This window comes from Salvelinus fontinalis, chromosome 38 (assembly GCF_029448725.1).
Source record: "Salvelinus fontinalis isolate EN_2023a chromosome 38, ASM2944872v1, whole genome shotgun sequence".
NCBI lineage: Eukaryota > Metazoa > Chordata > Actinopteri > Salmoniformes > Salmonidae > Salvelinus > Salvelinus fontinalis.
In genome coordinates this window covers 11,334,942-11,356,981 of record NC_074702.1, presented here as the reverse complement: position 1 = coordinate 11,356,981, position 22,040 = coordinate 11,334,942, and the positions used below count along the sequence as shown (strand labels likewise).

Below are 22,040 nucleotides of genomic sequence, written 5' to 3'. Positions count from 1 at the left end.
AATAGCAGTGCATAGGAAAATAACTTCATGTAGAAAAATATTTATCAATTATACATACTATATATATTATTCAAAGTAAACCAGAAAAGAAAAAGCATCATGAATTTCAATTAAGGTGACAGCATTAAAGAACTCCAGTTTCCAAACAGCCCATCACACACGGTGATAACAGTTCTGAATTAAGTCTATTCAGGAAACTGCAATAACGTTCATTCTTCCAGTGTAGGTTTCATTGCATATGGATTGCATATGGATAGTCCAACAGTAGTAAACAAACTATCTTCTTGTTTCAAGCTCAAGTCCTTCTAGTCACCAACCAATAACTCAAACAGTGGTGGAATCTAACTCAGCAGGGACACTGAAAGCGCACCTCTTTGTCAACTGTTACCTTTGCCCATGCTGCTGCTGACACTCATGATGGAGACATCTGATTGGTCACTGCATTGGCTGGAGGGCCGGGATTGGCCAGGGGTCATTTGGGAGGCAGTAGAGACAGTGGCTGGGTAAGGGATGTTGGTGTGGAGGAGGATAAAGGGAGGCTCTGGATAAAGAGGTCTCTGGACTCCAGGGGAGTAGTAGGCTAGTAAATGTCCTATAGGAGCATCAGTGATGGGGGGCTGGTGGTGCATTGCTGGAGGGTAGCTGTGGGTCACTGAGCTGTGGGACCTTCTCTGGGCCAGGCTGATGTCCACTGCAGTCATCCTGTTAGAGTCAAGCCTCACCAGCAGCTGCTCACTCTCCCGGATCTTCATTGGAGACTGACGGCCTGACAGACTCTCTGCTGATTGGCTGTGAGGAGAGGGAGTGGGAGGTGCCCTGGGGGAATGGGACGAGCTGCGGTGAAGAGGCGAAGCTGTAGGAGTGGCCAATGGTGAAAGGCCTAGGCTGGGAGATGGAGAACCTGGGGGCAGAGGAGGGATGTGATGAGTTAACTGTGTGCCCGAATGCATGATGCACATCAAAAGACGTGCTCGTCTCACCATTACCTCTGTTCTGTGACTGGGGTGTGCTCCTGTGTGGTGAGGCTGGTACACACTGAGCTTTGGGCTGCTGGTTTCTGGAGCCCTTCCCTCGTAGTACATCTGTTACCTGAGGACAGTGATCTAAAGGGTTAGGTTACCTGAGAGGACACACATTAACAGTGCTGCAATGACAACTAGTGAGTTCACTGCATCTGTGGGGCCTGCGTGATCGCATTCCTTAGATTATTTGTGTTTTATTGTTGGTAGTTTGTTGTTGTGATGACAAGAATCATTATTAGGTACAGCCACTAGAGGGAAGCACCCACAAGGATTAGTTCAGTCCTATGTCCACACTATCGTTCATTTAACCCATTCAACTTCTCTAGGATAGGGGGCAGCATTTTCACGTTTGGATGAAAAGCGTGCCCAGCGTAAACTGCCTCCTCAGTCCCAGATGCTAATATATGCATATTATTAGTAGTATTGGATAGAAAACACTCTGAAGTTTCTAAAACTGTTTGAAATTGTCTGTGACTATAACAGAACTTATTTGGCAGGCAAAACCCAGAGGACAAACCATTCAGATTTTTTTATTTTGGAGGTCACTCTTTTCAATGGGTTTTCATTGGGAATACAGATTTCTAAGGGACCTTCCTGCCGTTCCTATCGCTTCCACTGGATGTCAACAGTCTTTAGAAATTGGTTGAGGTTTTTCCTTTGAGAAATTAAGAAGTAGCCATGTTCAGAATGAGGCTCCAGTGAAGTGTACTGTTTGTTAGAGGCGTGTGACCAGAAAGCATGTAACACATTGTTTTCCTCCGGTATTGAACACAGATCATACCGTCTTAAATTTTATCGATTATTTACATTAAAAAATACCTAAAGTAGTTTGAAATGTTTGGACAAAGCTTACAGGTAACTTTTGAGATATTTTGTAGTCACGTTGTGCAAGTTGGAACCGGTGTTTTTCTGAATCAAATGCGCCAAATAAATGGACGTTTATCGACGGAATTAATCGAACAAAAGGACCATTTGTGATGTTTATGGGACATATTGGAGTGCCAACAGAAGAAGCTCGTCAAAGGTAAGGCATGAATTATATCTTTATTTCTGCGTTTTGTGTCGAGCCGGGAGTGTTGAAATATGATGGTCTGTGATTGTTAGCTGAGGTGCTATCCTCAGATAATAGCATTGTTTGCTTTCGCCGTAAAGCAGTTTTGAAATCTGACACTTTGGCTGGATTCACAACAAGTGTAGCTTTAATTTGGTATATTGAATGTGTGATTTCATGAAAGTTAAATTTTTATAGTAATTTATTTGAATTTGGCGCTCTGCATTTTCACTGGATGTTGGCCAGGTGGGACGCTACCGTCCCACATATCCCATAGAGGTTAACCCATGTATAAAGCTATTGATTGGTGTGAAACAGAGAGAAAGATCCTCTGCCATAGATCCAGTGCATTCATTTTCTCCTCCCTCACCTTCTTGTTCTTGGCCACCATCGCGGGGGTGTCATTGTGGTAGTTCTTCACACTGCTGTCGGCTCTGTTCTTCAGTAGCAGCCTGGCTGTGTCTACCTGGCCTCGCCCACAGGCACAGTGCAGGGCCGTGTTGCCACTGTACGACTGGCCATTCACATTACAGTCATTCTGATGAGGAGGGGGCAGGGAGAGAGGAAGCGGGAGATTGTTGAGAAGATGTAAAAATAAGTAACACGGTCAGTCTTGGATGGCGATGCATAACTAAACCAAATCACTTTGAACATTTTTCTTGTAAAGCATCTTCCCAGAAAGGAAAGATAAACTTAAAGGGGAACAGGGGAGGATCTACAGACCATTTTAAATATAGATGAGCTGACTTAGAACAGCTGAGTCACATACAACACACGTAGCCATACCTCTATGAGGAAGTGCACCATGTCCATATTGTGGTTCTCTACTGCGTGTATGAGAGGACTGTGGCCACTCTTGATGTCCTGCTTAGAGAGAGGAGAATGGGGACACTGTAAAGTGGAACAGGAATTAATCTGAGTATTACCTGATATTGAGTACTTGGATGATGCAGTAGGTTCAGTATGCCAGAATAACTCAAAGCCCATTTGAAATGGCCCAGCATTAAGGGGAGAGATGGAGAGTTAGGTAGGGGAGGAAGGTGACTGACCATAGCGTTGATATCCGCCCCAGCATCCAGCAGCATTCTGACCAGCTCCTTGTGTCCACCCTGTACAGCTAGGTGGAGAGGGGATAGGCCTGGAGAGAGGGGGGGACGATAAGCAGTTAGGGAGAGAATCACACGCGAACACGCTCCAGAGCCCATGTGTATTCTAGGGGTTTTCTGCTGTTTTGAGTACAAGACAAACCAGGCTGTGCCCAGACTTGTCACACTGGCATACAGACCACAACAGCAGGAAATGCCCTATTCCCCTCTCTGCCTCACACACCCACCACCATGGGACCCACAGCATGAGTCAAACAGGGGGGATAATGTGTGCTACATATAACGTTAGTATGTGTCGCAACTCAGAAATATTCCCACATGAATATGGGAATTCCTATACATTATGTATGAATGTTGTAAACATTGTGGGGGGGGTTACTGGCTTTATTTGGGGTAGTAGTATACATCCTAGATCTATTGTTTTAGTCATGTCTGGCATGACTACCACAAAGGAGCTGGCTGTTTCTGCTATAAAATTCCAATGTGACCTAATTGACAGTCTAAGGGGAATTTATGAATTGAATTTAAATTAATCCCCTGAATTGTCTCAATTGAAACGGAATTGAGGCCAATTTAGTAGCAACTTACCCTCATAGTTCCTGACCTCCAGGCAAGTCAAGATGGAGGGGTGGGAAAGGACCACAGAGAGGCAGGCCTGCTGGCCGTGTTCACAGCAGAGGTGGACCGTTGTCTGACCGTTACGGTCCAGAGCCTGCGGGTCAGCACCCGCACGCAGCAACGCCCCCACCAGGTGGGCCTGATGGGTAATCACAGCCAGATGAAGAGGGGTCTGAGAAAGAGGGAGATAGAAAATGTATCTTTAGACAATCATTAAACAAGAACATTTGAAAACCAGGGGCCTCAACTGTAAATTCCACACTAAATATCTGCGGTCACTATTTATGAAAAGACTGCACACGCACAAAAATAGAGATTTATAAAGTTGGCGCACGCATGTTTCCTGGTTGTGTGCCCCTTTACTCTTTCTCCTTGTAGGCCTATGCTACCTCGTGAGTATTAAACCATCACAGAAAAGGGGAGGGATTGTTTATGCAATGATCATGGAAATGAAAAATAATAGCCCAGGAATTAGATGCCCATTTCTAATTATTTTAAAATGCAAAGATAAATTAAATAGATTCTCACTAAAGGCAAATGATTGCATCTTGTTATTAACTTGTTTATTGTTATGAATAAGCGTGTCCATCATATCCCCTATTTGCACAAAATACTAATCTACTTGCCTGCTTGCAATGCAATACTTCAACCACTAGAAAATGTGCATACACATGGTCTAAAGTTTGCGGAGTCATAAATTATAAATGCCAACTTTTGCGTGAACGCATGTTTGGGGGTATATTTTGAACATACGCACGGTTTATACATGAGGTAAACCATTTTTTCTTTAACAAGAGCGGAGGAAGAATAGTGTATTACTCCTGTTAATGGTATCGCATCATTTCATCTCCATCCTGTTCTGCAGGGGGAAGGTCACAAGAGCTTATAAACAATGGGCTAGATAAGGTTGGGCATGCGTCCCCAAACAAACCAGAGCCGCCCAGTCAGGGCACAGAGGGCTTTCTGGCTTTATCAGCATTAGACATCGGCAGACAAAGATGAACACCACACGGGATGGTAAACACACCAAAGTCCAAAATACAAAACAGCTAGGAGATGAAGATACAGCCCCATAAATGTTTTTTCTTGTTTCAAAATTAGGTGCACCTAAAGTATTTGAAAGAACTAATGCTGTTTCGAACCAGATCGAATGTGATCAATGATAAGGTTAAACCTGTTTTGGTGTCAGGAACAGACCATGTTGTGTAGGAAAGCCCGGGACCCGACCCAGGTGATTCCAGAGACATACCACTATGCAGGGGATTGCAGATTCAAATCCCTAGACGGGTTTACTGAAAGCACTTGAGCAATCCAGGATCTTCCAGAGATGGCCAATGATGAATTAATTCATAAAACCTGATTTGATAAATGTTAACTTTGTCAGTGGTCTGCAGAAAGGGTTTAGGGAAGTCACTTGATCTGGAATCTATCATTAATCATACTGAACAATCTCAGTGGTCAGGATGATAATTTAGTTTCACTTTTGATTCAGGAAAAGCACATATTTACAGTGTGTGTGGGGGGGGGGTGAGGCTATGTTACAGTAAAGAACAGCAGTAAAATACCAACGCACTGGTGGGAGGAAACACTGGTGAAATGCCTCCAATGTCTCAATGCCAGTGGCCTTCACTTCCTGAGAAAACACTTCTATTTCCCTGAATCGTCAGTTACTCATGACTGATCACACACACCCTAGTGTTTGACCTCCCATGAACTACCAACAGTCTGACTCCGTCATCTTGTACTTCCTAGAATGTCCCTGAACATGAAGCCGTAAAGGACTTAACCGGCAACATGTCACAATACTTAATCAAAGGCACAGGTCAAATAAAGGCTTTTATGATGGTCCAAAAACACTCCAAAGTTCATTGAGTTTAGTACTAGCTTCCTGTAAACCATTCCAGAATGACAAACAAAAACAGCACAGATAAGAGGGGCAGAGAGTGGGGAGGGAGAGAAGGGGGAGTATAGGGTAAGAAAGCCAGGGAGAGGAATAGCTGGAAGCAGTATAGGCAAGGGGAAAGACGGAATAAGAGGGAAAATCCCTTCCCTCTCCCCTGCTGGCTGTGTATCCACAGAGTTACATTCCAATTAAATGAGCTGATAAACCAGAAGAACAGAGGAGTGGAGGGGAGAGTTCTAGGTATGAGGAAAAGCCTTGAACGGGTAGTTGTGTGCCAGACAAAGATAAGGATACAAAGAACAGGGGGAGGAGAAGGAGGTAAAAACAATGAAATTAAAGGTGTGCATAGGGTGTACTTCCTGTAATGTTCTAGTTGTGAAACTTCCCAGGAAAGACTAACAAAGTCCCTTACCATACTATGGAAGAGCTCATTTTACTAGTTCTTTACAAGTTTCTATAATTTATGCAGTTACAGGAGGGGTCAACTCACAATGTACTGAGATACAATCAGAGAGAGAGATGGAGAATAGCGCAGAAAGGGAAAGTCCCCGATTCTACCCTCAACCTCAGCAACAACGTATGTTGAGAAACAGCGGGGGGGGGTGGGGGGGGGGGGGTGGTCATGTGACTTCTCAGAATGAGGATACTAAGTGCACATACACATGCACTGTAGAAGCCTCACACAATACACTGCATGCCACAAGCACACCCACACAGACAAAACATAATGTACAAAGTGGCAACAGTAGCGTTAAGTACATGGTCATTCATTTGCAATATCTGAACAGTTTCCAGGGAACTTGAATAACTTAACATGGGAGTAGCATTGGCCAGAGAGAATTGGGAAGGCACCAGCTAGTAGATGTCAGTGTTTGGTTAGTAGTAGTGACAGTGTGGGAGTATCAAACAGCTGTTTCATAGCATCAGTGCTGCAGCTGATCCGGTAGTCGCACAATGTGCACATGCAACTCAGTACTGATATTAACTCTGTCGAACCGTTTAATTAAAGTGACCACTGAAGTATTGTTTGGACTGCACAACACATATTGAACTGCTAGAGAAAGTGGTTTTTTGTTGACATAGTATGATTATCTGGCATTGTCAAAAGAGCTTGGCAGGCTTTATGTAAAAGTATTGTGGAGTGTGTTTAAGATTTTTATTTGGGGTTACAGACTATCCTATATAGTCATTTACTTTAATTATCACTGCCAAATCCAATAAACAATTAGAAAATGGGTTCTCAGGCTTGGCAATAGGTCTGTGCTAGATAACAAAACGTCACATCGTGGCGAGCATCTGTCTCAGCCTGGACTGAAATCTCCCCCTGGCTCCTCACATGGCACGAACGTATAGAGCCTGTCTGCTAGACTATACACTACAGACAGGATATCACTGTAAATGCCTCAGTCTCACCTCAACGGTGAGAACACACAACAAATGGTACCAACATTATTTCTGGTAAGTGAGCAATGTGTCTGAAACCCCAGTTCTGTGTGTATGAAGGGTTCAGGGTGACTTCTCTGGGGTGATTAGGCAGACTAACAGCTGCAGAGGGAATGTGGCATTGACAGGGCGTGGTGGCACGCTGGAGGGAGGAAGAGGACTCATTTGAAAGTGATGGGAAAAGGCCATGGGGCATTGATGGACTGGGAAAGGTGCAGAAGATGGAACCCAACAGAAAAGAGAACAGACCACAAATCAACATCCCTTCAGAACACACAGCCCTGAACAAAGGATACCAATCATAGCACATCCTTCCAAGCAATAGGCTTGTGCGTGTGACTCCGGCCTGCGTTATGCACAGGTAACCAGAAACTGTACATTTCTTCTGATAACCGGCAGCCGAGAGGTGTCTGTGTACTTCCTCTTTCACACCTTTCCTTATTGTGCTCTGAAGTCTGCAGTGAGTGACAGGTGTGTGTGTGCGTACGTGTTTTCCTATATTATCAGGACCCCAATGTCCTAACATTTCACTGTAATGTCCTGAAAAGGTAGGAAAACAAATGCTATTTTAAGCTTAAGAGTTTTGGGGTTAGGGAAAATATGATTTTTACACTCCAAAAACTCCTGACATTTCTGAAAACACAGCTGTGTGTGCTCGTGCATGTATCTCACCTGTCTCAGGTTGTTGTAGATGTCCAGGTCTGTGTGAACCAGTCCCAGGAGAAGGATCATTCTTTGGATCTGAGCGTCCTGCCCCTGCACCACTGCTATGTGAAGAGCCCTGTAACACACACACCCCCAAGTCAAAACTACACAAAGAAATAAAACATTCTTCCACACACAAATTCTGATATTTAAACCAATAAATGCACAAAATAAATTGACACACACATTCTTTTAACACAACTCCAGCATGATTGTAAAGTGGCTGCTGATATTTCCTGACACAGAAACCCCCTGACTAACCTTTAAGCCAGAGAAATCCTACGGACTACAAACTGACTGACACACTAACTGGCATGTGATGGCTGGCTGTGTGTAAAACAGTTACACAATTGCAGTAGAAAGTTTACACAAGCCTACAATATGTTTTGACAAATTCAGGCTAACCCATAACCTATATATTACTGAATGACCGAGTATTGGCCAACTTCACTTGACCTATGACCTGATTCTCCACAACTGACAGTTAGGCTGAGAGGAGAGCAGTGTGGTGGGTGACTCATTACAAAGCCTGTTAAACTGATCAAGGTGACTAGGAAACTGCTATTTATATGGTATGTAAAGTGAAAGAACAGAGGTCAAACATAGGAATAAGGAAGAATGACAGGAGTTCTTGAAAAAATATATTATCAGAAGCTAATTTCAGTAAACTCGTTTGGTGTAATTTCTTGTTGTGTGACAATGGCACAGCCCTCTGTATTGGGGAAGATAATCACCATTAAACCATTAGAACTACGGTCTATTAGGGGCTTTCTGTGTGTTTTCATGTCTTTCAGCTTCCTCCAATGAATATCAATCGTAAATGCAGAACAAGAGAAAAAAGGTTATGACAGGAAATTGGGTAGGGACATTTTGAGAGAATGATTTAAAAGTACCTTCACTGAGAATTTGGGTTAGCACAAATTTACGGTAATGTACTTTTTTTTTTTTCTACTTCCTGATCTGTTGTCCAATAAACAGAGTTACAACAGACTAAAGAACATATTGGTGTTTGGCATGTCTACCTACTGCACATACAACTAAAGACAGTCTGAGGAGATGAGTAACAACATATTTGCATACTGCAAAGAGGAAATGGAAGATAAAGAAAATAGGTAGGCCTACACACAAAGAGCATCTTTCATGCATTGCTCAAAGACAACTCTATGACAGCTCTAATACAAAACAAATTTAGCAGAAAACCTTTTTAATCTCCAGCATCTACCTTGTTGGCTTTTTAAAACTGGTCACAAATGGTACATGCTGCAAGCCTACACAATACAAATGTTATGTCCTGAGACAAAACATTTGTCATCCTCTTTCAAAGAGTTGTGAGTTATGTCATACATTCCTCCACATAACTACACTGAACAAAAATATAAACACAACATGTAAAGTTCCATGAGCTGAAATTAAAGATCCAAGAAATGTTCCAAAATCTTATTTCTCAAATTCTTTATACATTTGTTTACATCCCTGTCAGTGAGTATTTTTTCTTTGCCAAGATAATCCATCCACGTGACAAGTGTGGGATTGATTAAACAGGATGATCAGTATCTGACCGTAAGGCGCTACATAGGGTAGTACGTACGGCTCAATACATTACTTGGGCCAAGCTTCCTGCCATCCAGGACCTATATACCAGGCGGTGTCAGAGAAAGGCCCAAAAAATGGTCAAAGACTCCAGTCACCCTAGTCATCGACTGTTCTCTCTGCTACTGCATGGCAAGCAGTACCGGAGCGCCAAGTCTATGTCCAAAAGGCTCCTTAACAGCTTCTACCCCCAAGCTACAATTTATCAAATGGCCACCCGAACTATTTACATTGACACCGCCCCCCCTTTGTTTTTACACGGCTGCTACCCCTACATATTTCCTCAGTACCGGTGCCCCCCTGTATATAGCCTCGTTATTGTTATGTAATTCAACTGTGTAACTTTTTATTTTTACTTTAGTAAATATTTTCTTAACTCTATTTCTTGAACTGTACTGTTGGTTATGGGCTTGTAAGTAAGCATTTCACGGTAAGGTAAACTACCTGTTGTAGTTGGCGCATGTGACAAATAAAATTTGATATGGGCACCTTTTGCTGGGGACAATAAAAGGCGACTAAAATGTGCAGTTTTGTCACAACACAGTGCCACGGGTGTCTCAAATTGAGGGAGCATGCAACTGGTATGCTGACTGCAGGAATGTTCACCAGAGCTTTTGCCAGAGAATTGAATGTTCATTTCTCTACCATAAGCCACCAACGTAATTTTAGAGAATTTGGTAGTATGTCCAACCAACCTCATAACGTGTATGGTGTTGTGTGGACGAGTGGTTTGCTGATGTCAATGTTGTAAATGGAGTGACGGTGGGGTTATGGTATTTTTTTTATTAACCTTTATTTAACTAGGCAAGTCAGTTAGGAACAAATTCGTATTTACAATGACGGCCTAGGAACAGTAGGTTAACTGCCTTGTTCAGGAGCAGAATGACAGATTTTTACCTTGTCAGCTCGGGGATTCAATCTTGCAACCTTTCGGTTACTAGTCCAATGCTCTAACCACTATGCTATCTGCCTCCCCGGTATGGGCAGGCATAAGCTACGGACAACAAACACAATTGAATTTTATCAATGGAAAGTTGAATAATCAGAGATACCGTGACATGATACTGAGTCCCATTGTCGTGCCATTTATCCGCCGCCATCACCTCATGTTTCAGCATGATAATGCCCCATGTCGCAAAGATCTGTACACAATTCCTGGAAGCTAAAAATGTCCCAGTTCTTCCATGGCCTGCATTCTCACTAGACATGTCACCCATAGAGTATGTTTGGGATGCTCTGGATCGATGTGTACGACATCGTCTGTTTTGTCACCAAAGCCCCATATACTACCCACCACTGCGATCTGTATGCTCTCCTTGACTGGCCCTCACTTCATATTCGTCGCTAAACCCACTGGCTCCAGGTCATCTATAAGTCTTTGCTAGGTCAATCTCAGCTCACTGGTCACCATAGCAGCACCCACCCATAGCACGCGCTCCAGCAGGTATATTTTACTGGTCACCCCCAAAGCCAATTCATCCTTTGGCCGCCTCTCCTTCCAGTTCTCTGCTGCCAATGACTGGAACGAACTGCAAAAAAAAAAAATCACTGAAGCTGGAGACTCATATCTCCCTCACTAACTTTAAGCACCAGCTGTCAGAGCAGCTCACAGATCACTGCACCTGTACATAGCCCATCTGTAAATAGCTCATCCAACTACCTCATCCCCATACTGTTATTTATTTGATTTATTTTTACTCCTTTGCACCCGAGTATCTCTACTTGCACACTCATCTTCTGTGCATCTATCACTCCAGTGTTTAATTGCTATATTATAATTATTTCACCACTATGGCCTATTTATTGCCTTACCTCCCTTATCCTACCTCATTTGCACACACTGTATATATACTTTTTCTATTGTATTTGTAACAGTATAACTTTAAACCGTCCCCTCGCCCCGACCCGGGCGCGAACCAGGGACCCTCTGCACACATCAACAACGGTTGCCCACGAAGCACGGTCGTTACCCATCGCTCCACAAAAGCCGCGGCCCTTGCAAAGCAAGGGGCAACCCTACTTAAAGTCTCAGAGCAAGTGACGTAACTGATTGAAATGCTCCTAGCGCGTACCGGCTAACTAGCTAGCCATTTCACATCCGTTACATATTATTGACTGTTTGTTTATTCCATGTGTAACTCGGTGCTGTTGTTTGTGTTGCACTGCCTTGCTTTATCTTGGCCAGGTCACAGTTGTAAATGAGAACTTGTTCTCAACTAGCCTACCTGGTTAAATAAAGGTAAAATAAAAAATAAAATTGTGTCCCAGTTCTCGCCAATATCCAGCAACTTCACACAGACATTGAAGAGGAGTGGGACAACATTCCACAGGCCACAATCAACAGCCTGATCAACTCTGATGGAGATGTGTTGCGCTGCACGAGGCAAATCGTAGTCACACCAGATACTGACTGCTTTTCTGATCCAAGCTCCTACCTTTAAGGTATCTGTGACCAACAAATGCTTATCTGTATTCCCACTCATGTGAAATTCATAGATTAGGGCCTAATCTATTTATTTCAATTGACTGATTTACTTAAATGAACTGTAACTCAGTAAAATATTTGAAATTGTTGCATGTTGCGTTTGTATTTTTGTTCAGTAGAAATTGTAGTACTAGTCCATAGCTTGAGCCAACAATGCCCTTAGCATCAACAAATTAAACAGGTTTTTTTTATTTTTTAAAAGAATTCACAACTTATGTTGGAGGGCTCGTGTGAGAGATAGGGAGAGGTCATACAGCTTAGCTCTGTTTTGCCAGGCAGAGAGAGACGGACTTGACAGCTAAAGTAATATTTGGGTGCCAAGCTGAAATATTACATTCTTTCTGAGCTTGATTTAAGGCAAGTCCTAACAGAACACTTATCAGCATACGGCCTTGGGTGGATCTCAGACCTGCCTCTCTTGAAGACAGGTGCGTGCCTACCTGCACTTATGAGTAATTCAACCTAACATTATGCATTAGGAGTATATTGTGTTATACAGGGCAGTATGTTACTAATACAGACTGATCACTGAGACATTATTCATCTCTGATGAACCTGTGTCACCGTAGACCTTCATATTCACACACACAGAGTGGCTGGATGGATGCATCTTTCACTAAATCTCAACACAACACGTACAATGCATAGCACAGGTGTGGAGATATGTGGTAACATTATACAGAGCCTGAGGTTTGGAGGTGGGTGTTTGACTGATGTCAATGCAGAAGGCAGTTCTAACCAATCACAACCAGCCATCTCCTCCGTGTAGCTAGTGTAACACAGACCAAAACATGTCAACAAACCATAGCCAATACAACCTTGTTTTCCTCATTTCTATTTAACTTGAGTAAACAAATCTTTCACATAGAGAAAGACACAATAGGGATGACAGTTTATCTTTGTAATTGAAACCCATCTCCATACAAGTGTAGTTCTAACCGGCACGGTGGTGACTGGTGCAACTGAAGATGACCACAAGACAGTCTCATAACAATAAAACGTGTGACAGTGTTGATGCTCCTCTCTCGCTATCTGACCTGACTAACGGCCATACAGCACAGTGAAGCCACTCAGCCGTCTGATCAGTGTGAAAAGCAGAACTTGTGTTTGGCCGTGTATGTCGGTAAGTGAGAACCACCCATCACCACACACCGTACAAATGCCCCTGACCACGTTCACAAGTGTATCTGTTGTAGGGCTGACCCCATTTAGTCGACTTGTTGATTGTTTGGTCAATAGGCTGTTGGTCGACCAACATTTTTTTAGTTGAGCAATATAAAATAAAAATTATGGCAAAATAAACTTGTCGGATTCACATCTGTCTCAGTGGACTAATCCATTCCGGAGGCCGTGGGGATTGCTCATTAGTATCACCAGTAGTACATTTACCTTTAATTTCCCTAATTTCTAGTCTACAATGTTATGGTAATTTTTGTTCAATGCATTCAATATATTATTATTATTACTACAGTCTTTTACCATTCTCATTGTCAGTGGACACGTTGTTTGAGGACCGCACAACCTAGGCTACACTTCTGAGGAACATGTTTTGGTTTATTTCATTCCATTTAGGAGTTGTCAATTTACTCATTGTAATTTGTAGCGCTTCTGTCAATATTGGGTAAGGACGAGCACCTGATTATACATACAAGTAGGCCTAGGCTACCTGGTCTGCGCGCAAATGTAGGCCTATAAATGTGCCCATTTGGGGATCTGATAGTATTTCTGATTGTCTTACCTCACCACCACAGTGGAACTTCTGAAAGTAATTTTTTCTTCACCTCAAACAGCGAGTCAACTAAGTCTGTTTTTACATCCATTGAGAATGTCAAGGTCATCCTCAACTTAGCCTATTTGAAAAACATTTTCAGCACTCTTCGAAAACCACTCAGCATGAAAGGGGGGAAAAATGTCATGCTCTGATCCGGTAAAAACATCATAAAATAAGCGTACCTGATTACTACTTATCCCTTGCGCAAATAGCCTAGAGCTAAGTCCTTCTGGAGCTTACAGTAGAGGCACTTCATTACCGTCTTCATTTACCTAAAAAAACCACCAGATCAACATTAGCACTCAAGTGATTACAGTGATAATAGGTAATCCATCAAAAAACAACTGACTAGGTTCTCCCATGCAGTGAGGAAGCAGAATTAATGAATCTGCAGCAGTCTTTTCGTCACGTAGTAAACATGTATTTGTGGAGTATGTGAGTAGACGACAAACATGCATTATTGCAGCACAATGAGGATGGCAACAGTTCTGATTAAAAAGATGAGTATTTGGGCCTCCCGGGTGGCGCAGTGGTCTAGAGCACTGCATAGCAGTGCTAACTGCGCCACCAGAGTCTCTGGGTTCGCCCCCAGGCTCTGTCGCAGCCGGCCGCGACCGGGAGGTCCGTGGGGCGACGCACAATTGGGCTAGCGTCGTCCGGGTTAGGGAGGGTTTGGCCGGTAGGGATTTCCTTGTCTCATCGCGCTCCAGCGACTCCTGTGGCGGGCTGGGCGCAGTGCGTGCTAACCAAGGGGGCCAGGTGCACGGTGTTTCCTCCGACACATTGGTGCGGCTGGCTTCCGGGTTGGAGGCGCGCTGTGTTAAAGAAGCAGTGCGGCTTGGTTGGGTTGTGCTTCGGAGGACGCATGACTTTCGACCTTTGTCTCTCCCGAGCCCGTATGGGAGTTGTAGCGATGAGACAAGATAGTAATTACTAGCGATTGGATACCACGAAAAAATTGGGGAGAAAAGGGGTTAAAATTAAAAAAATAATAATAAAAAAAAAAGATGAGTATTTGCGAGGTGCCTCTCCTAACATTCCTCAAAAAGCTATCAAACACCTAACTGACCTAGTAACAGGTGTCTCCATGCAGTGCAATGGTGAGATTATCACACACTTGAACAAGGTTCCCCTCTCTCTCTTTCTCTCAAGATGAAACTGTGCGCTCTCCTGTTCCTGGAAGTGGAGCAGACCACAGCCCCAGATAACCCAAAGCACACTGACGCAGGAGCGCTGGGCCGCACTCAAACACACACTGAGTGACACAGAGACTGGCAGTGGCATACATGCGGTATCCTGTTTGGGGGGAGGTGAGGGAATACTGGTTGCTGTGGCCATCAGACCACCTGAGAGAGCGATGACTTTAAGACAGGTGTATTAAACAAAAGGGAACCAGAAACACACCACAGTCCAACTTACAACACATCCTTTTCAGAAACCATTTTAGTCCTTTTCAAAAAGGATTTAAGTCATTAGCAGGTGTTGGCAGCCAGAATGCATCCATTTCTTACTTTTTGCAAACTCGACCCCAGTGGGAATTGAACCAACTCTGACATTACAAGCACCAAGCTCTACCAACTGAGCCACATGGGACACCCTGAGACTGGAGCCTGACATAGCCTTTATGGTTGCCTGTTCATTTTAGATATGATTGATCTTTAAAGCACTGGTCTTTTAGTTGTTCCAAAGGTCAAAACCAAAACGTTTGGTCCTGGCCTTTGGAACAGACTGCCGGAGGATCTGAGGGCAGGCCTCAGAAACTGGAAACATTTTTAAGAAAAATCTTAAGACATAAGTAAAAGTAAGGCTAAAAAGGTTAACTTCTTAAAGGGGGCGCTGTTTTCACTTTGGGGAAAAAATCGTGCCCAAATTAAACGGCCTCATACTCTGTTCTAGATCATACGATATGCATATTATTATTACTATTGGATAGAAAACACTCTGAAGTTTCTAAAACTGTTTGAATTATATCTGTGAGTAAAACAGAACTCATTTGGCAGCAAACTTCCAAACAGGAAGTGAAAATTCTGAAAATGGGTGTCTGTGTAAGGCCTTGCCTATTCAATTGCCTTATATTTATGGATCTGTATGCACTTCATACGCCTTCCACTAGATGTCAACAGGCAGTAGGATGTTGAATGAGGTGTCTAGCTTGATGTGAGACCGAATGAGAGCTTTTGGAGTGACAGGTCCGCCATATTGGCAGTATTTTGCTGCGCACTAGAGAGCACCATATTCTTTTCTGAAATGCATTAGGTAGACACAACGAAATGCTCCGTCTTGGACGTTATTGGATACATATGAGAAAAACATCATAAAGATGTATTTTCACCTGAGTTTGACCAGTTTATTCAACGTTTATTGTGACTTTTGGAATTTTGCGTTCCATGCGCCAAGAGTTCATGGACATGTGCGCTCCACCATGCTAGCCAAAGTTGCTAATTCGACAGAAAAAAAGGACATTCTAAAACAAAACAACGATTTATTGTGGAACTAGGACTCCTTGCACTACATTCTGATGGAAGGTCATCAAAGGTAAGAGAATATTTATGATGTTATTTCGTATTTTTGTGGAATATGTTGGCTCCAACATGGCGGAGAATGGCTGGGCGCTGTCTCAGAGTACTGCATGCTGTACTTTGTACTAAAGTTATTTTTTTAAATCTAACACAGCGGTTGCATTAAGAACCAGTGTATCTTTCATTTGCTGTACAACATGTATTTTTTAGCAAAGTTTATGATGAGTTTTTTGGTTAGATTACGTGACTGTCCAAAATTTCTCCGGACAATTTGGTGCATTTTGGCGCCATATTCACAATGTAAAACCAGGATTTGTTGCTATAAATATGCACATTTTCGAACAAAACATAAATGTATTGTATAACATGATGTTATAAGACTGTCATCTGATGAAGTTGTTCAAAGGTTAGTGATTCATTTTCTCTATTTGTGGGTTTTGTGAAAGCTACCTTTGCGGTGGAAAATGGCGGTGTGTTTTTGGATATTGTGGTGAGCTAACATAAATGTGTTGTGTTTTCGCTGTAAAACATTTTTAAAAAATCGGAAATGTTGGCTGGATTCACAAGATGTTTATCTTTCATTCGCTGTATTGGACTTGTGATTTCATGAAATTATATTATATGATATCCCTGTGGCGCTAGGCTAGGCTATGCTAGTCAGCTTTTTTGATGAGGATGAACCCGGATCCGGGAGGGGGGAGGGGGGAGGGGGGGGGGGGGGGGGTCGGTAGAGGTTTTAAGGCTATTTTAGTCATACAATAAAAAAATGTATTACCATTCTATATTTATTTTAATCAATTAGTCTCATGTCCACTTATTTTATTATTGTTTTACCATTTTATTTGTTAAGCACTTTGAAATGCAAATGTATCCTCTAAGAAATGTGCTATATAAATAAAGTTTGATTTGATTTTTGCCATGGCAGCACTATAGCTACTTCCTCCAGTTTATTGACCCCTCCCCTACCTACATGTATGCATAGATTGGATGCATATCCCTGGCCACGCATAGCGGTGAGCCAAAGTTGTTGGGTACTATACATGTGGTTTGCAATATACTGCTGAACAAACTTCATCCCCACCTGTATTATATAAGCATGACAATACCCATCACAAATACATTGTGTACTGTCCCCATGTTACTGCACTGACTGCACACCTGTCATTCATTCAAGTAGCTAGAAGGACAATGAACAAGGGAGAATGAGACAGGGGTGAGAGAAACAGGGGAGCGTGTGACAGAGGGGTGAGAGAATGAGAGATTAGCAGGGAAGATCAAAAGAAAAAGCGAGAGAAATAAAGACCCAGAGAGGGAGGGAGAGAGAGAAAAAGCGGTAAATGAGGAAGTGAGGAGCGGATGTTTGGGTTTTTGAGCTCATTCATTTAAAAACACAGAGAAATGAAAACAGAGAGATACAGAAAGACCTGAGAAAACCGCAGTCACACATTGAGAGGCGCACGCTCAGAGGTTTTCCCGAAACTGAGGGGCTCAGAGGCGATGAGAACTGAGGATTAACACCCCATTGACGTAAGCACGCACATACACAGACACACTTGGGGATGGTGGGGGGCTGAGAAGCAGCACTGTCTTTCTGCTGAAATCTAACTTTTCATCAGACAGACCACAATACAAGTTGGTACCAGCCAGGGAAATGTACTTCTTTACAGTCTACCACTTCATCAAGTAGTTTGACTTCATAAGAACAACACCCAAACATGAGAACAGCACCCAAAAGCCCCAGCACAACCGCCTAGGTCCTGTTTGATTTTGAAAAAATTTATATTTTTTAAAAAGCCACAAAAAAAACGAGCACTGAAATGCAAATTAACTTTTATATGGATACATTTTCTTAAACATCTTGTGATCAAATGGCAAGGTGTTTTCTTCCTGATTGATTTCAGTGCTGGTCCCTGGGCTCTATATCACATGAAATCATCCCAAGCGGAACTGCTGTGTCTCGAAACCCACAGCCAGGTCTGCACTTTCTCGATCATGTGTTTGTTGTGATGGGATGCAAATGAGTGACACACAGCACTTAAACTACAGGAACATGACTTTGCAATGCCATTCTTGGATGGACTTATGATTTCAGTCACATGAGTGTTTTTGTATCGTCCTCGCATTTCTGTCAGTGAACGGGTGAGTGCTCAGGTGTTGAAGGTCGGAGAGGGCATCGGTGCGTGAGGTTGGTATTAACATGTGATTGAATGTACCCCACCCACTCCTTAAACTCTAACATAAGGTGACCAGACGTCCCCGATTTCCCAGGGACAGTCCCCGATTTTGGTGGCCTGTCCCCGGCTAGTATTGGAAATGTCCCTGATTATCCCCCAGAAAGAAAAGCAACTCTGAAGTTAAATTGAGGCTGATATTTCAGTAATCAAAAGCTGTATGCAATCAGATTTCAATGTAAAATTTGTCTCACCACTTGTATCAAACTTGTTTGCTCCCTTCTATGAGAACATTTGGTCAGTGATATATTGTAACATCCGCATGAACAACCATGGCCATAGCCAGGAAAACCTTTCCAACAGCATAGGCTACCAAACTGGGGTGATTTAAAAATGACCACGGTAGGCTAAAATTAAGAAACATTTGAGGGGTTAATCAATTTCTGTGTTATAAATAATGAAAGTATTTGAAAGGTAGCGTAAATGTATAGTTAAAAATAGTTCCATTGGTGGCCTCCCGAGTGGTGCAGTGGTCTGAGGCACTGCATTGCCGTGCTAGCTGTGCCACTAAGGAACCTGGTTCGAGTCCAGCCTCTGTCGCAGCCAGCCATGACTGGGAGACTGATGGGGTGGTGCACAATTAGCCCAGCATTGTCCGGGTTAGGGGAGGGTTTGGCCGGCAAGGATGTTCCTGTCCCATCGCGCACTAGTGACTTCTGTGGTGGGCCAGGCGCAATGCCTGCTGACATGGTCGCCAGGTGTACAGTGTGTCTTCCGACACATTGGTGCGGCTGGCTTCCTGGTGAAGCGGGCATTGTGTCAAGAAGCAGTGTGGCTGGGTTGGGTTGTGTTTCGGAGGACGCACAGCTCTAGACCTTTGCCTCTCCCGAGTCCGTACGGGTGTAGCAGCGATGGGGCAGGACTGTAACTACCAATTGGGGAGGAAAAAGGGGTATAAATAAAAATATAATTTTTTACAAAAAATTATAATTCCATGGGATATTTTAATCTTCTTTCTTAGTAATTTTTTGTTGTGCGATGTTATCTGGTCACCTTACTCTAATAGTCATCCCAGCCTCCCAGAGGCAAGCCTGTGTCTCATATGAAGACTCACACAAACAATGCAAACAGACACAGAACATGACACACACACACACACACACAGTACAGATCACAGAGGTCAAGTTCCATCCCAGAATCCACCTCACCCAGTGACACTGTCACTGAGCAGCAGAGCAGAGAATTGACTCCATTAATCATTACAGAGACAGGAAGTGAAACGAAGGTAAAGAATGTGGTGGGGTGGGGTAAGGGTACACACAGCACACTCCTCTCTCACCACCAACACCCCTCACAGCCAGGTGAATCATAGACCAAAACAAACAAACAAGACTGTGTGACATCTCCTCTCCCTCCAACACATACCTAACTTATCAGGGTCATATGTAAAAAATGTTGAAATGGAAAACAAAAATGACTTACTGAACTCAACCCAGTCCATAGCTCCTAGCAGGAAGTCAGGGTTAGTAAGGAACCCTCATAGGGCAACAGTACTACTCTAGGCCCCATCTGCTACATGAGACTAACTGAAGTTCAATGCATGTAGGGTTTTCAAAAGCAAACATACGTGTCGCCATCGTTGTCTTGGCGCGTCGCCAGGGCAACATCTGCCAGCAGGTGTTCGGTGTGTCCCGTCGGGTAAAGGGAGGACTGGAGGTGAGAGACAGGCACGTTCACAACCAGCGGTGACCTGCTGGGCCAGGAGTAGAATGGGTACCCTGGATAGGGATCTGGGTGACAGAGGAAGGGAGGGGGTAGATAGAGAGAGATGTTTGGTACAATGCCATGAAATAAGGAAATTACAGGTGACCCATTGACATGTTTTCTAAATTTTTAATCAGTTCAATCATTTATCGCTGGAAGGTCTGGCAAAACAGTTTCTCGATGACTGAGGTTCAAAAGCAGGACTAACCATCACTGCACAATGACACACACACGTTCTATAAAGGAACATTCCACAGAGAAAATCCGTTTCTGACTCAAAGGCAAATGACCACTAACTTCAGAAGTATATTCTCTTTCAAACCAATAACTTTGATTATAGTCAAATTAATACAGTTATAACATGACTGTCTGATGTGATTACGCATTTTGTTTTGCTCTATTAGGAGAAAAAAACTCTGAAAAAAAACTCTGAAAATGCGATAGGATAAACTTTGAATAATAATGTAATGGCCTGTACACTTTCATTTTAATATTTTTTCACTTGTCTTTTGCAAGGGCGACTAACTTACAGTAAGGACGGGGTGCTTGCATTGAACGAACCGGATCGATGCTTTGGTGTTCATTGTCAAAACCGCTGGCGGCGGACAATTGTCTGTGTGAGACCGATGCCAGGGTACCAATGCTCTCATCGTCGTAGCTCTTTAATGAAATATTTGGAGGACTCGGTCTGCAGCACAAGTCTTTGTTTTTGTAGGGGGATAAGCGCTCCTCTCTCCCGGGTGGGGTACGTGACTGTTCCGGCGTCTCCCATTCAGAAGGAAATGGACGTTTCCTAAAAGGAAGCCACGAGGAAGATATGTTCTGTGTTCGTGTGTCTGTTGTGCTGCTCCCACCAGGGTTCGGAGTGAATGGCGTGTGAGAAGTTGCAGCCTGGGAGTGTTTTTTCTCCAGAAAAGCCGGGTTTCCCGTTTTCACAGGAGGTTTTATCAACGATACTCCACAGCAATGCTCCAGCGGCTCCACTGTGTGGCTGGGATTTCCGTTTGGACAGTCACCCTCGGTGAGGGGGGCAGCGGAATACTGCATTCTTACACTGACGGAGCGACCTTTGCTGGTGGGAGTCCTATCGGCGCCGCTCCCACGCTCCCTCGTTGTGGTGCTCAGATCCAGCGGCGCTGTGGTTTGAGTATGGTGACCGTTCATGGTCATGGTCCTCGGCATGAACACGAATCAAGTATCCTGGAATCAGCCTCGGGTGTTTGTCGTCTCAAAACATAGCAGTGATTCAAATGTCAATTCAATGTATGTTTTCTATAGCCTAGGCACAGTCTCCTTCTCCACGAAAATATGCAAATGTTGTTTTGCATTGGGAGTTTAATAATGTAATTTGCCATGCCAATACAAGAATGTCTCGAGGCTATTCTCCAAATCCATAAATGTTCCTTTTGAGAAAATTAGTGTAAACTGATACTAATTTAAGTTTCTTAAATTAATTAAATCACACAACTGACTTGTAGTAAATGTTCAGAATGATAAATAAGACTTTTGAATAACCTAACTGACGGTAACACACCTGCAATATAACTGCAGGTAGTAGGCAATTGAAGAAAATCAATAGGCTATTATGTTCCTTCTTTTATAGCAACGAATCAAATAGTCCGTAAACTCTGTCTCTCTCTCATTCACATAACCAAATCCGCGAAACTGGGGCTTTCCCTTTCGTATAAGAATTAACTCTTTACCTTCCTGTTTGCAAACTGAAACAGTGCGCTCTGACGGTCTACTTTTTTAAACCAACACCTTTAAGATATTAAAGGTTTAGTGTAGCCTACGTAACTGAAGTGTTCAATGTTAATTAAGGCATATATGATTGATTTAATTCACTTAATGTTAGAATTCCTGTTTTACCCCGGTTTAGGCTATGGATTAAT

General features: G+C 43.2%; 1 protein-coding gene across 1 annotated transcript; it reads right to left on the bottom strand.

Annotated features, from left to right (window-relative positions):
- Nucleotides 1-70: 70 nt before the first annotated feature.
- Nucleotides 71-21,765, bottom strand: LOC129837773 (B-cell lymphoma 3 protein homolog). The gene is made up of 9 exons (XM_055904214.1): nucleotides 20,679-21,765; nucleotides 20,012-20,174; nucleotides 7,816-7,924; nucleotides 3,768-3,969; nucleotides 3,123-3,211; nucleotides 2,860-2,937; nucleotides 2,444-2,611; nucleotides 987-1,089; nucleotides 71-901 (listed from the first exon to the last, which is right to left on the bottom strand). The coding sequence occupies exons 1-9, from the start codon at nucleotides 21,328-21,330 to the stop codon at nucleotides 378-380; spliced, it is 2,088 nt and encodes a 695-aa protein (XP_055760189.1). The 5' UTR covers nucleotides 21,331-21,765; the 3' UTR covers nucleotides 71-377.
- Nucleotides 21,766-22,040: the final 275 nt, after the last annotated feature.